General features: G+C 39.2%; 1 protein-coding gene across 8 annotated transcripts in view; it reads left to right on the forward strand.

Annotated features, from left to right (window-relative positions):
• Positions 1-15,950, forward strand: part of scn8ab (sodium channel, voltage gated, type VIII, alpha subunit b) — a 53,886-nt gene that overhangs the window by 24,475 nt on the left and 13,461 nt on the right. For 3 of the 8 annotated variants that reach the window (XM_034870690.1, XM_034870688.1, XM_034870689.1), the window contains exons 8-21: positions 122-185; positions 727-868; positions 1,536-1,742; positions 1,828-2,109; positions 5,787-6,143; positions 7,434-7,566; positions 8,548-8,786; positions 9,376-9,549; positions 10,293-10,649; positions 10,780-10,953; positions 11,114-11,410; positions 13,076-13,193; positions 13,374-13,528; positions 14,373-14,546. In XM_034870690.1, the coding sequence (XP_034726581.1) occupies positions 122-185; positions 727-868; positions 1,536-1,742; positions 1,828-2,109; positions 5,787-6,143; positions 7,434-7,566; positions 8,548-8,786; positions 9,376-9,549; positions 10,293-10,649; positions 10,780-10,953; positions 11,114-11,410; positions 13,076-13,193; positions 13,374-13,528; positions 14,373-14,546 (2,873 nt within the window). The remainder of the gene's footprint in view (positions 1-121; positions 186-726; positions 869-1,535; positions 1,743-1,827; positions 2,110-5,786; positions 6,144-7,433; positions 7,567-8,547; positions 8,787-9,375; positions 9,550-10,292; positions 10,650-10,779; positions 10,954-11,113; positions 11,411-13,075; positions 13,194-13,373; positions 13,529-14,372; positions 14,547-15,950) is intronic. The other 5 variants (XM_034870692.1, XM_034870691.1, XM_034870695.1 and 2 more) reach the window with 3 other exon arrangements.

Below are 15,950 nucleotides of genomic sequence, written 5' to 3' on the forward strand. Positions count from 1 at the left end.
TTCATTATATTTCTTATGTTTTTATTTTTACCTTGCTAATATAAAAAGTAACAGACACAGTGACTAAACCGATACACATGTTTGCCCAGTGGCTAATACAAGTGACTTTCTTTTTTTATAGCTAATTTCTACTTCCTTCCTGGTCAGCTTGATGCTCTGCTATGTGGGAATAGTTCTGACTCAGGGTAAGTTAGTGCTTCACTCACTAAATGCATGTCTCCATATTCATACTGCAATGCTTTCAGCAGCTGTCTTACATTTTTCAGTTGTTCTTGTGTTTGACACATCATCACTAATCTAGCAACTTTCTTTAGCCTGATGGAGGTTCAGGCCACATAGGTTTTTGCACACACAAGAGAATGTTATTAGCATTTAACCAAGAAATTGATGTTACTGATACAAAAAAGTAGACATACTATTTAAACAATCTAAGCAGTCAACATGTATTCAAAATTCATGAGTCAGACTTGCTTATATCATGAAATATTTAGGTTAATTATATCAATATCTTTCTCTTAACAGTGTACATGTAATCATGGATACACAAGCAAAAAAAAAACCATTAAATTATCAAGGTTTTTTTCAGGGCCATTTTCATGTTCATGTTATATCTTAGACTGTCAGTTGTGCTGGTATCTACCTGTATATTTCCAACTGTGTTGATGCTGAAGTGGCACTTTCAGTAATTTTTTAAGTTCCTATGTTTTGTCTTCCTGTGTGTTTTAGGCGATGTCCAGAGGGCTTTATGTGTATGAAAGCCGGAAGGAACCCTAACTATGGTTACACCAGCTTTGACAGCTTTGGATGGGCTTTCCTCACCCTTTTTCGCCTCATGACCCAAGACTTCTGGGAAAATCTCTACATGCTGGTAAAACAGTGTTTTCCTAAATGATTCTGTCTGTCATCCTGAGTCTCAAATTGATACATTCATGTTCAACAGAAGCAAAAAGCAGGACTGCATATTTTGTCACAATATGACATATGAAGTCTTTGACCCTTCTTGCACCCGCTTGAGAGACCTATATTAAAGCCTCTCTAGTTCTACCCAGAGGAGAAAAACAACCCCTAAGCAGTACTAACGCTTTTGTCCTTAGTTCATCATAAAAAAAAATATATCATCATCCTAATACCTGAATGATTCAGCAAAGGTGTCTCTGAGCAACTCTCAGAAAAAAGGAAGGGGACTAGTCTATATATTGTGTTTGTCTTACATGCAGGAAAAGAATAATTTTGTTATCTGCATTTGTAATAAAGTAATGAACAAAAGTGGATTGTTTTTGTTAAATGACAGTCATTGTAGATAAATGTGTAGATAAATTTACACATTTTGTGTGTTTGTGTGTGTGTGTCTGTGTGTGTGTACATGTTCGTGTGTGAAACCGGGAATTCCTGCACTTTGATTCTTAACTGTGTGGAGGTTTTTCCTGAAGAAAGCCTTGGACCTGATATATTTTATCAATTTCACAATATGTTTGTGATTTCCATGTTAAATAATTCTAAGTCTCTGATTGGTTCTCTGCTTTATCTGTCTGTAGACTCTACGAGCTGCAGGGAAAACATATATGATCTTCTTTGTGCTGGTCATCTTTGTGGGCTCTTTCTACCTGGTGAATCTCATCTTGGCTGTGGTGGCCATGGCTTATGAGGAGCAGAACCAGGCCACTATTGAGGAGGCGGAGCAGAAAGAGGCAGAATTCAAGGCCATGCTGGAACAGCTTAAGAGGCAGCAGGATGAAACACAGGTTGGTCTTACTTTCTCCAACACACATACACTTTTACTTGTTTTTCATAGTTTATGGTTATCATGTGTCTTTTTTTTCTTCTCAGGCTGCCGCCATGGCGACATCTGCAGGCACTGTGTCAGAGGCTGCGTTAGAGGATGAAGGAGGAGGGCACTTGTCACGGAGCTCTTCTGAGGTGTCCAAGCTTAGCTCAAAGAGTGCCAAGGAGCGTCGAAATCGCAAGAAGAAATGGCGTCAGAAAGAGCAGGAGAAAGAGAAGGGAGACAGTGAGAAGGTTGTTAAGTCTGAGTCAGACGATGGCAGCAAGAAAAGTACCATTCGTTTCCCAGGAAGCCGGCTGGGGAGGAAGACATCCATTATGAACCAGGTAAAGATAGCAAAAAAAACAATATAGTAAAGGCAGACTGCTGTTTGACTTATGCATAGACATCTACTGATGCTTCACACACATTTCTACTGATGTTGAAAGAATTATTGTGTGTTTTGGGTCACTCATCAATACCTTCGCCATGTAAAACAGCTGAGGTAGTTTGGCCTCAGCTTGCCTTCTAATGGCATCTTAAGGCTCTTTCTGCTGCTTCAGTGGTATTGCGGATGGCTCTTCCTCACCTGGCTCTCTCTTTTTTATAATAAGTAATTTATTGAGTTTTTGAACACTCAACTGTTACATTGTTGTGGACATTGTAGTCTGCATTACAATTGACATTGACATCCTAACCTACATCCTATAGTGATGCTAGTTTGAGTAAAATAAAATAAAGGATTAAGACAAAAGAGGTAATAGAAATCAACTAAAAAACAAACAAACAGAAAATACAAAAAAACAGACATGGATCAAACTTACAGCCCAAGGCTGTATGTAATACAAAACATACGGCCTCGGGCAGAACTCCAAGCCAGTCCGGGTAATGTTTTCAATGCGGTCATGAATCTTTAGCCAGTAGTTCTGAATCATGGGACATTCCCAGAGCAGGTGAAGAAGAGTTCCTTTCAAGCTGCAGCACTTCCAGCAGTCTACAATACCCCTCAGCTTTAGCCTAAACAGCCATGTTGGAGTCCAATAAATGCAATGAATAATCTTAAACTGGAGTAATCTAATTTGAATGTCTCTTGAAACCCTCTTAGTGTTTTCAAACTACGATCCCACTCTCTATGTGTGACATCAATGTTCAAATCTGCCAACTAAGTTAACATTGTTGCATAAGATAGAGTAAATGTCTTTTGAAACAAATTGGCATAAAAGATTGCAGCCTCCTGCCCCAAAACCATTATTCTTGTAGTTTGAGAGAGAAGGTTTGATTGCTGAGGCTCCATTCCTCTCCCTATGACAGTAAATAACATGTGGCATATTTGTAAATACTTCCAGATAGATTTCATATAGGTTTCCTACAATAATAATTCCCTGCCACCCTTATGGATTGGCACCTGAAGCCTCTCTAATTTAATCCTTAATAATAATAATAATAATAATAATAATAATAATAATAATAATAATAATAATGTATACTTTATTACTCCCCCAATCCTCGCAAGAGAGAGAATATCTATCCATCTGAGAAATGTTTGACCAAATCCAAACATTTTAATCGTATGAAATATATACCTCCATTACAGCCTATCAAACGCATTCTCAGCACCAAGTGAGATAGCTGCTGTTGGATCGTTGGAGTCCCGCACCAACCACATAATCTTTATAAGACGTCTCACATTTCAGAATTTCTGAATTTCTTTGTCTAATCAAGTCCACTTGGTTAGGATGGATAAGTGACCCAAGTGTTTCATACGATCTTTTTGGAAGAATTATATGATAGTCTGTCTGGCCCTGAACAAAAGTTTATTCAGTTTATTTTGGATATTATAACGTATTCATATTTAAGGTGGGTCAATTCTTTTAAAATAGATTCAGATATATTCCTTTTTAATTTAGCTTCAGTGTTCTTTATTCTCCTTTCTAGATCTGTAAGTTTAGCAGCATTGACCGTCTTCTTATGAGAAGATTATTGCATAATAAATCCCCTTAGAAAGGCCTTTAAGGCCTCCCAGGCCACTTTGGCAGAGGGAGCTGTGGGAACATTGGTCTCCAAATACAGCCTAATCTGGGCTTGAAGCTCTTCCTTAAATCCCACATCTTGTAATAACGATACATTTAAACGCCAAATCTGTGATTTCTGTTTCCTGATATGGGTTCATTTGTAGTCTGACCATTGCATGGTCTGTTAACAGATTACTATAAATTAAACAGGACAGTGTGGCAGGCAACAAGGAACTAGAAATTAGAAAAACATCTATTCTTGAATAGACTTTGTGGGCTCTTGAGTAGTAAGTATAATCTCAGTCTGTTGGGTGGTTCAGCCTCCACATATCTGTTAAACCCATAGATACACATTCTCTCAACAAGCAAAACCGATTCTGGGATTCTACTTAATGTTGGTTTCCTTTGTCAAGGATTAGATCAAAGACAATATTTATGTCTCCTCCCAGAATTATAGGACACTGTCCAATATCATGCAACTTACTTTCTAAGTCTATGAAAAAATGAAAGCAACACATACTAGTATTATAATTATTCCGCCCTCCTCATCTTTGACCTCCCTCCTGAGCTTGAACTGCAAGCCTTTGTCAATGAAAATTGCTACTCCTCAACTTTTAGATGATCCCGCACTAAAGGACACGTGTCCTACCCAGTCCCTACATAATTTAACTGATTCCTGGGGACAACATTGTGTTTCCTGGAAGAATACTGCATCTTGTTTTTTTAGTTTTCAGAAATCCCAGTAGCCCATGTCAGTCACATTCCAGGATGAATAACATAATGTCCTCCCACTGGTAGTCAAAAGTAGTCTTAATGTATTTTACTGTAGGATAAGTGACCATTCTATTATGATTTAAGATCCATAGTGACGCGCCAGATGCAGAGGCGTTTTCTATGCTCTGGCTAGAGATTGCGCTACACCTTGCTGTCCAACTGCCTTGTCCTACGCCAGTTTACTCTCAAATGCTTCGTACAAACCATCTTTCCAGCAGTTCCAGTAAGATGAAATGACTGCTTAAGCCTAGGGAACAAAGGATATTTCCTGCCCCAGTGTCAGAATTATTTTCTGAAATATCGAAACAAGTTATGTGATAAAAACAGCTTTAATTGAATGCTTTCTGTGGATCCACATTAGACAGAACTAAACTGTACAGTAATATTACTCTGACCATAAAACAAAACACCTGATGTTCCAGATCAAAACAGCTCCAAGGCACGCATTGTACTGCAATTGTTTCTTCTTTTTTTATTCATGATTTAACTATATGCTAGAATACTAAGCTTAAACAAGGAGAAAATCATCATGGTCAGTTTATTGGTTACATTTTCTAATGTTCCCACAAGTATAATTACTGGAGTCTTGTGGTATTCTTTACAGACTAAAGAGAAAAATAGCATGAATCACAAGGAAAACTACTATTTTGTATAATTTAATTCCCACCTTACAGTTTTTCACAATAATTATCGGTTATTATGTTGTAACAGTGATTGAGCATGATTAAGACAAAAGTTATTCATTCTTCTTTTATTGTTGTTGTGTCACTAATTTTGTTATAAATACATGGTTAAGTACAAGGAAACTCCCATGATAGCCTTGGTATTTGTATTGCCGTTTTTCCATTGATGGTACCTGTTCGACTCGACTCGGCCGCGGTGCCCCGTCCTCCTTTTTTTTTCTTTTTTTTTGCGGCGAGCCGTGGCTAGTTGTCAGACCAGGAAACTCAATGTCAAAGTTGTTATTTTTTATTCTTGGCATGTGACTGTTACCACAGCCAGAAGACAAATTAGTTACGCCATATGTAACATTAAAGCCAGAAATCTGTTTGGTGTGCCTGTATCCTTTATTTTCCTTTTATTTTGTTCTGTCCTCTGGTTTATTTCTTGTTAACTACACTATGTGCCCCACTTACCCTCTTACCTCGTCTTTCCCTTTTATTTATACATCGAGTAACTACTTCTGTTTTTATTAACTCCTCAACTCTTCCCCTCCGCATCTGTATCTCCCTCTTCAGTCACTGCTGAGCATCCCAGGTTCACCCTTCATGTCGCGCCACAACAGCCGCAGCAGCATCTTCAGCTTCAAAGGCCGTTCCAAGGACATGGGCTCAGAAAACGAGTTTGCCGACGATGAGCACAGTACAGTAGAGGAGAGCGAAGACCGCCGAGGCTCCCTGTTTATCCCTTACCGCCGCAACAGCTACAGTGGCTACAGCCAAGGCTCATCACGCATTCACCCGCTGGCACCCCACTCTGGAGGGAAGAGGAACAGCACAGTGGACTGCAATGGCGTGGTGTCTCTCACCGGCCCTGGGCCCGGCAGACGGCTTCTGCCTGAGGTGAAAATAGATAAGGCAGCCACTGATGACAGTGTAAGGACGTCCATGGGACACCAATACAGTTTAGGCATGATGGTGGTGGCCCTGGCCTCTGCAGCTTCTTCACAACCTCTTTCCCTTGGCTCTTGATCGTCTTTTCCCTAACTCAGTAGATCCTTTCTCCTTCCCTGAATATCTTAATTCTGTTATTGTTTCATGTTATGCTGATATTTAGTTTCCCACTCTGATCTAACGCCCTTATTTCCACTGCACCTTTTTTTGACAGCTCCAAAGGCACTAACCAGCTGAAAAATTATCCACAAACTCAATGACTTACCAGCATCATGATGATCATTTTATTGATTAATATCTAACAATAATGCAATATGATGTCGGCCCGCCATAGTTACCCTAACAATTCTTTCATCAAACCTAAGCATATACAGTCATTGTCATTCATTAAAAACAAAACTATCAAAACATTTTACAGAAAGAAAAAAACAAGTTCTGACTCTTAGGGGCTTTCCACATCCACACCCAGACTGTTTCTTATTCCTGCTTTTATCTACCCTCTATTTCTTTCTTTCTTTTACTGTCTTTCTGCCTTGCTCTCTTTCCTTCTTGTCCTCATTCTTGAGCCACTGGATGGTGCAAGATCAAATCATAAACTTTTTCTATAATAATAATAATAATAATAATAATAATAATAATAATAATAATCATTCCAGCTAGCATGGTGGACTCCTCTTTTATTCTCAATCTACCTGCTTTCACATTTTTTTCTTCTTAAAATGTAGCATGGTATAGCAGCAAATGATGTCTTGAATTCCCCCCTGTTCTTGACATGCATGCCATTGCATGCAGTTTAATGTTGGTTACTTAGGGTTGTAGCTATCTCATGTACAGTAAGCAAGGAATTGTTTAGAAACTGTACGGTAAATTCTCAAATAAAAGCCAGTACATCAATAATGGTTGCTACCTTAAAGGTGATGCATAAAAGCAGGGGAAAAACATATAAAGTCAATCCTAGTTTTGTTGCATTAAAGTCCTAGTTCTCTCCTTAGTTGTGGTAAAGTAAGGCAACTATTTGAGAATTGACAGTATAATTTGAAGTGTGTTGTATGATATGTTACAGGAAATGCTTACATTGAACAAATCAGGTATTTTGGGGAATCATACGTTGTGAAAAAGATTTAATGATCTGAAGTGAAAAGCTGCATTCATTCTTTTGAGCAAACCTACGGCATAATTCATTGTTAAGATAGCTTAAGAGCATGATTTTTAATATGTAATGTTTGTTAGTATACTACCTCTCACTGACATTGTGTTTTTCTCTGAGTACAGACTACTGACGTGGAGATTAAGAAGAAGCACTCTGGCTCTCTCATGGTATCTGTGGATCAGCTCAACTCTTCCTTCAAAGGAAAGGACCGTGCCAACAGTCAGATGAGCGTAGTCACCAACACACTTCTAGAGGGTACAGACAGTGAACATTTTTCCTTTGACTTTTTGAATTTAGACCTTGTACCAACATATAATTTGTATTATTCAGACTAAAACATTTAATGAGGCTTGCATTTACACCTGTAGATAAATATGTGTTATTGTTATACATATGCATACTGTCTGCATTAGATCTGGATATAGAAATTGAAAGTAAAGGTATGAAGGTAGCCTGAAAAGAAGAAAAAACTGTCAGCTGTACTCTGCAATTCATGGGAAAATTCTTACTCAGAAACGTTTGTGAGTAAGAATTGTATGAGTTGCATTTCATTTCACCTTAATGAGATATGATACCAAATTCAAGCCAGCTGTGGTCTAAATGTTGCACTAGATACCGTATGCAATTAAATATCGTCATATCATATTGATATTTTCCAGATGCATACAAGGCATCCAGATACAAATGGTGTCTGTTACCCAGCAGGAGGTTTATAGAAGACACAATAAAATTGAAAAATAAATAATTTTCTTGGGTGACATAGGGCTCATTTATACTCATTGGTAGATACGTATATGGACTATGAATGTCCCTTTTTAGTCAATTAGACTAAAAGATCATTTTGGTCTTAGTCGACTAAGGCCTAATATGGACGGAACCTTCTGTCCATATTAGGGAGGGAGCGTACTTGGCGTTAGCATATCATCCATATTTCTGCATGTTTTCTGAAGGCTTAGGAATACAGGCAAAACAGAGCTGTACCACTGCAAACTGCCGGGACAATGTAGACAATGTAGCCAGTAGTTCAAGCAAGACACAACTATACGACACAAAGAAGACATGTAAAAATGTGACTGCAATGCTTAACAACCATGCCAAGGTAATGCATGCATAAAGGATGTGGGTAATGGTTACATTGTTTGAAATGGACATGTTTTTTTTCATATGTAAAGGGAGAGGAAATAAGACTCTTTTTTAACCCTTTTTTGTTTCTGTCTTCTTCATCTCTTCCTGCAGAGTTGGAGGAGTCTCAGAGGAAGTGCCCTCCTTGTTGGTACAAGTTTGCCAACATCTTCCTCATCTGGGAGTGCTTTCCTTTGTGGCTGAAGATTAAGCACATAACTTACTTGATTGTCATGGACCCATTTGTTGACCTGGCCATCACCATCTGTATTGTCCTCAATACCCTCTTCATGGCCATGGAGCATTACCCCATGACTGAGGAATTTCAAGGGGTTCTTTCTGTTGGCAACCTGGTGAGAAACTGCAGTATACCACTGGCACTGGACCTCATTGTCTCTCTCAGAAGTTACAGAATCATTGCAGGTTCAGTTTAGGGTTAGGGTTACACACACACACACACACACACACACACACACACACACACACACACACACACACACACACACACACACACACACACACACACACACACACACACACACACACACAAAGAAGTTACAGTAATAAGGCTTGCCTTGGTCCAGGACTCATTTGACAGAGTACATATTAACCCAATGTATGGCAGGAATTTTTGATTTTTTGTGTGTGCTCAGTGTAGCTTCAATGGTAACGTCATGCTGCATCAGTAGGTGTACCTCAAGTGTCCAAAAAATAAAGCAGTCATAAATCCCACTGAAATCCAATTTGTTTAAATTTAAGTTTCATTGCTCTCTGTGTACACCCACGTATTATCCTGTTTCACCAGAAAATCCATCACATTTCATTGAACGTACTTATATTTGATTTTGTGGGGAAATTATAAATTCAATCCCACATTTATAGCCATACCTGTGATGTTCATCCTGTCATTAACTTTATGCGGTATTTTATGTGGATCCACAGGTTTTCACAGGCATCTTTGCTGGGGAGATGTTTGCCAAGCTGATTGCCATGGATCCCTACTACTACTTCCAGGAAGGCTGGAACTGCTTTGACGGCTTCATTGTGACTCTGAGTTTAGTTGAGCTGGGACTGGCTGATGTGGAAGGTCTGTCAGTGCTCAGGTCATTCCGATTGGTAAGTGGATGAGAGTAGAGACAGGGATGTAAATGTAAATGTGCTGTATTTATATAGCGCTTTTCCAGTCTTAACACCTGCTCAAAGCGCTTTTACATCTACAGGAAACATTCACCATTTACACACATTCATACACTGTGGCCGGGGCTGCCGTACAAGGTGCCACCTGCTCATCAGATAAACATTCACACACATTCACACTCCAATGCGCAGCACTGGAGGCAAATTGGGGTTCAGTGTCTTGCCCAAGGACACTTCGACAATGACTGCAGGGGCGGGGATTGAACCACCAACCTTCCGATTGGCAGGCAACCACTCTACCACTGAGCCACAGCCGTCCACCAGCCGGGATGTCAGCATTTGTTTATCTCTTCTGGTTGTACAGGCTGAAATGATTAACTATACACATATTAGTCTTTTAACTGTCACACTTTGCATAGTGCTGATTTCTCTTCAATATTAACATTGTCATCTACATTATCATCAAACTTTTTCTATTTAAAGCTCCAAATCAAGGCTGACTTTAGCTCTCATAAGAGCTTTTATAACTAGTAAAACATCATTATTTTGTGTAAAACTGTTCACCCTCCTAATATTTATATCTTGCGCTTGTGCCGGACCAGATGCCAAACACATGTTAAAATCAAATAAAAGACATGAGTCAGTTCAAATCCAACCACTTTTAGATCATTGTCCTAATATGAATAACTGTGTAATAATCCTGTGTCCTGTTTCTCTTGTAGTTAAGAGTGTTCAAACTAGCAAAATCGTGGCCCACCCTCAACATGCTGATCAAGATCATTGGTAATTCAGTGGGAGCTCTGGGTAATCTGACGCTGGTGCTGGCCATCATCGTTTTCATCTTTGCCGTCGTGGGCATGCAGCTGTTTGGCAAAAACTACAAGGACTGTGTGTGTAAGATCGCCCCGTCCTGTGAACTGCCTCGCTGGCACATGCATGACTTCTTCCACTCCTTCCTGATTGTGTTCAGAGTGTTGTGTGGGGAGTGGATTGAGACCATGTGGGACTGTATGGAGGTGGCAGGACAGACCATGTGCCTCACCGTCTTCATGATGGTCATGGTCATCGGAAACCTGGTGGTAAGAAAAAACAAAGATAACATAGTGTAGATGCTATTTGATGATAGTAGCCCGCTGTAGTTTTCCAGTTGTGAACCATCCATTTACTGTGAGGGCATGGGTTCCAGCTTTTATGGTGTTTGTTTCTGAGGTGCTGAACCTGTTCCTGGCCTTGCTGCTGAGCTCATTCAGTGCAGACAACCTCGCTGCCACAGATGACGATGGTGAACCCAACAACCTCCAACTTGCAGTTGCCCGCATTAAGATAGGGATCGCCTGGTTCAAGGTTAACATGCGGATCGTAGTAGCCACAGTGCTGAAAAAGGTACCATATAATCAAACATCTATATGCATGACCAGTTTTTCGTTGTTGAATAACTTGAACTATACCTTTTACATAAATGTCTATTTTTATCAGAGCTCTATGATGGCATTCTTGTTTTCTATTAACCTTTTTTGTTTGTTCTATTTTCTCACTCTGCGAACAGCCTATAGAGGATGAACAGAAGCCTTTGGATGAAATGTACGAGAAGAAGCTCAACTGCATTGCAAACCACACAGTGGACATTAACCGTGAACTGGACTATGCTAAAAATGGCAATGGCACCACCAGCGGGATTGGGAGCAGTGTGGGAAAGTATATGATTGACGAGGACTACATGTCTTTCATCCACAACCCCAACCTCACTGTCTGTGTTCCCATCGCTGTTGGCGAGTCAGACTTCGAAAACCTAAACACGGAAGACTTTAGCAGTGAATCGGATGTGGAGAACAGTAAAGATGTGAGTAGGAAGGACTGGTAAGAGTATGAGAATGAGGAGAGATGTAAGAGGGATGGCAGTGGTGATGCCCTTTAAGAGTTTATTGATAGTTTGGTTAAACTATTCCTTGGTGGAGGGACATCATGTGGTGGTTTTACTTTGGACACTGATCTGGCCCAATTCAGAGATATACCATAGCTGTAACATTCCTTGAGTTTAGTTAATTTTGTGTAAATTTTAGTAATTTAGCTTCCAAATTTTTATTTTAACATGGTGTAAACAAATGCTACAATACAGTTATGTTTACCTAAAGGTGACCTAATCATGATGTGATATAAGGTTTCAAGGGGATGTAATAAGTCGGAGTGCATGTGTATGTGTGAATGTGTGTTTATTGGGGGGTTTGTGCCCATGTGGCATTTTTTTGATCCATTAAGCAGAACTGGTCCGAGCTGCCACACTGAAGACATTTAGTTAACTTGACATTTTAGAACATCCATTTAGACATGAACGCTCTAACACTGACTCTAAGTGCTGATCCAGCAGACCTGCAGGCAGTCCAGGCAAGACAACAGACAGAGACACATACTGTCTATTGTATAATATGAATGTGGGAGAAGGGTAAGCCAGACCCAAAACTTGTAGAGAAGTCTGACGCGTGGTCGACTTTGACCTGGTTTGTAGTAGGAAGAAAGATGATAATGCGGCAGCATCACTACTGTACCTGCATCAGGTTCATATTCCGCAGGGCTCCCTCAACAAACCACTCAACAATCTTGTGTGGGAGGGAGTTTACACAGACTGAGCTGCTATCAGCCAATCAGAGAAGCATGGATCCATCTGGCTGTTTGGTAAACAAGAGAGAACTATAAAAGAGAGGGAGCAGAAGAGAGTGTGAATGTGGTCCTTTGCTTACGATTTAAGATTAAAAAGTGCAGTATCATCTTCTATGGAATTAAATTGGCTGAGTGTCTGCATGTGCACAAGTGTGTGTATACTTAATTGCTATACAGCTGCTGATATGCTGGTGATTCACTAGTTTGCCCTGCCTCACCTTGACCTATTGTTGAGATATGACATGATTTATTGGCACAGGTGAACGTAATCAAGCCATGGTTTTATTGCCTTAAAATAAGAAATTTCACATTGCTCTTTACTATACATAACATATTAGTAGAATAAGAATCAACAGTCACAGACAACCAAAAATATACTACTTATAAATTGAATTATGCTGATTATATTTTTTATCACAACAGTTTTTTTTTAGGTGTATTAAATTGACTTTTTTGTTTGACAGTACTTGTACAAGTATTTAATTCTTTCACATCATAAAATAATAAATCATTTCATCACTGAAGAATCCATATTTATGCATGTATAACAATGCTCATCGTTGCCAGTGTAATCAACTACGGGTCCAGTATAATTACTTCCTTGTGAATCTGTTAATAACTGCAAAATAAGCAGTAGCAGGAGGAGACCTAGCTACACTACATGGCTACAACATGTATATCTCTTGCAATAAATCATGTCATGCATATAAATCCAAAGGGGCTATATTGTAATGGTTGTACTGGCCCTGTGCCGTATTGATATGCTTTCAGCATCTCACTGCTGAGCCTGTAATGTTTAGAGAGATAGTCAGAGGTTGAACTGATCTTTTTGATCCTCTGTTTGTCCTAGCTGGATGATACTAGTTCGTCTGAGGGCAGCACAATAGACATCAAGCCTGATGTGGAGGACGTTGCAGTGGTGGAGGTAGTGGAGGAGTATGTTGACCCAGAAGCTTGCTGGACAGATGGTAGGTGGTATTTACTATTTGACAATATTATTACACCAATAAACAGACAGGAATTATTATGATTAACATTGTACATACTATAGTAATGGCATGTGATATATTTTGCATTGTGTCCTTGGTAGTATTATGCATCCTTCTTTTCTGTGGGTATCAGCAGTTGTGGGTGTTTTTGTCATACAGAGTGTGTGGCCAAATACAAGTGCTGTGATGTTCCTATCACTCACGGCTGGGGAAAACACTGGTGGTTCCTGAGGAAGACCTGCTACCTGATTGTAGAACACAACTGGTTTGAAACCCTCATCATCTTCATGATCCTGCTCAGCAGTGGAGCCCTGGTAAGAGCACACACACACACACACACACACACACACACAAACAAACACGTACATGGATGTTTCTACTTTTGTATACACTCATAAACATCATACTAATTCTATGCACTATTTGTGCTTCTACTTATTGTTATAAAGAACATATCAAAACAAATTTGCTCAGTGCTTTACAACATTATGATACATGTAGGAAATGATGTAAACAAAGAAGATATATTCACAAAATAAATGAAACAAAAATGTGGCATTCATTTAAAGTACATGAACCTATGAAGATGTAAACAAGCATGATCATCTGCTGCTTTTCTTTTGCAACTGCTCTTGATATAAGTGTTGCTAATGGACAGCAAAGTGCTGTAATGCACCAAGCGTTCAACCAGCAGAATCCAGCTTAGGTTTGCGGCTTTCTGAGGGGGGGGGGGTCAATTGAGAATGGAAGAGCTTTGGAAATGAGTCTTATTTGACTAGGCGGAAAAATTCCTTTAGCAACTACTTTTCCATGACTATGCACAGTAAACAACTTATTCTCTGAAAAGGTAAACAAAGCAATAACGCTGCTTTACAAAATATAACATGGGAACATGTTTTAGAACAATAAAAATTCCGGTCTGCCATCATTCAGTGAAATTCAGAAACACCCTTTAGAGACAAAAGTATTGGTTAATGAGGATTTCTTGCCATTTTTTAAATTAGTTTTGTAGAAATCAAATATTAAACAAAATGCTATAAAGTGAGTCTTACATCAGAGTTTACTCATTTTTAGCAACATGTGGAATGTATCAATGGTTAATGTTGAAAAAGATCAGCGAAGCCATTTTCCATTTGATGATTCTCTGCTGCTCTTTAGGCCTTTGAGGATGTGTACATTGAGCAAAGGAAGACAATCCGCATCATTCTGGAGTATGCTGATCGGGTTTTCACCTATATCTTCATCCTGGAGATGTTGCTGAAATGGGTGGCCTACGGCTTTGTCAAGTACTTCACCAATGCCTGGTGTTGGTTAGACTTCTTCATTGTGGATGTAAGTACATTTGCATGTTGTATATTCAATTAATGTGCAACAATGCAAGTCCTTTAATTCAACTCCTTATTATGATATATAATGATTGCTACATCAAAGGAAGGCATGAAATGGAGTGATTGGCTCACTGGTCAACGTAACTGTTAAGGCTGACCGAACATGGAGTTAGAATTAGTGGTAGAAAGGTTAAAGATGTTTTAATGTAGGTAAAACACAGATTCTTTTGACTTTTTGAAATAGACCATTGTTTCAAAAGGCCTCTTTGCTTTTGTGAAAAAAGAAAAGAAAAGAAAAAGCAAATTAGCAAATGGATCTCAAAAACAAGTTCCTTGAACTAAACCTTGGAGTTGTAAGTAGTTCTGATAACCTAATGTGTACTTTCCTCTGTAAGTTTTGAGTCAATATTAGGTTACTGTATCTTACGTAACAAAGGATTATTGGGTCACAGCTTAAGAGACACCTTTGATTTTCCTATGTGATATCCAGGCTTTGCTGCAGTGCTTTTTGGGCCACATTGAAAAATTGCTGCAACTTCAAATGTTACTGTTATAAATGGTGGTCATTGGTATGGATTCAAAATGTTGTATATATTTCAGAGTTCACAGAAATGTAGACAGTGAAAGTGGACGTAAAATGTGATTTTTATGTGTAATTACAGGTAAGTAGATAAGAGTGCAATGTTTTTCTCCCAGTGCTCTGGGTCAGTGTCATAGCCTGTCTGGGCTCCATGACAGCAGCACAACAACAGCCCCGACACAGTAAATATCTATAAACCCTGGTTTCAGAGCTGTTGGATAGCTCTGGACTGCTCAGTCATTCAGTGGTTTCTTACCTGACAATTACAATTGAGCACATATGGTTTGCCCTTTGTTTTAGTTTTTTTCAAAGATTTCTTTTGGCATTTTAGGCCTTTATTTGTGATGGGACAGCTTAGACGTGAAAGGGGAGAGAGAGGGGAAAAGACATGCAGCAAAGTGCAGCATGTCGGAACCGAACCAATTACCTGGGACCTGGAAGGGGTTGGAAATACAATGATGTGGCAACCAATCATGTGTGACATTCATTAAATACAGCTGCTGACATAAAACTCATTTATGACGTAGCTTCTGTGCTGATTTGTGCCATTTGTGAAACTAAACCGTAACAACTACAACTAGCAAACAGTCACTGAACTACACTTGGATTGACAGCATGATTGATCTTTCCAAAAGTAGCCGATTCTCAGAAGTGCTAGTAGTGCCTACTAGCTTCGCAAAGTTCTGCCTGGCTGTGCCCTTAATGTGATGTATTTCCTGTTGAAACAGGAAGTTAAGGTGGGGCATAAAACAGCGTAAGATAATGATACTAATGATACTAATAATGATAATGATAGCCAAGGGGATATCAGTTAAGAAGAGAATTGCA

The sequence above is a fragment of the Etheostoma cragini genome, chromosome 4 (assembly GCF_013103735.1).
Source record: "Etheostoma cragini isolate CJK2018 chromosome 4, CSU_Ecrag_1.0, whole genome shotgun sequence".
NCBI lineage: Eukaryota > Metazoa > Chordata > Actinopteri > Perciformes > Percidae > Etheostoma > Etheostoma cragini.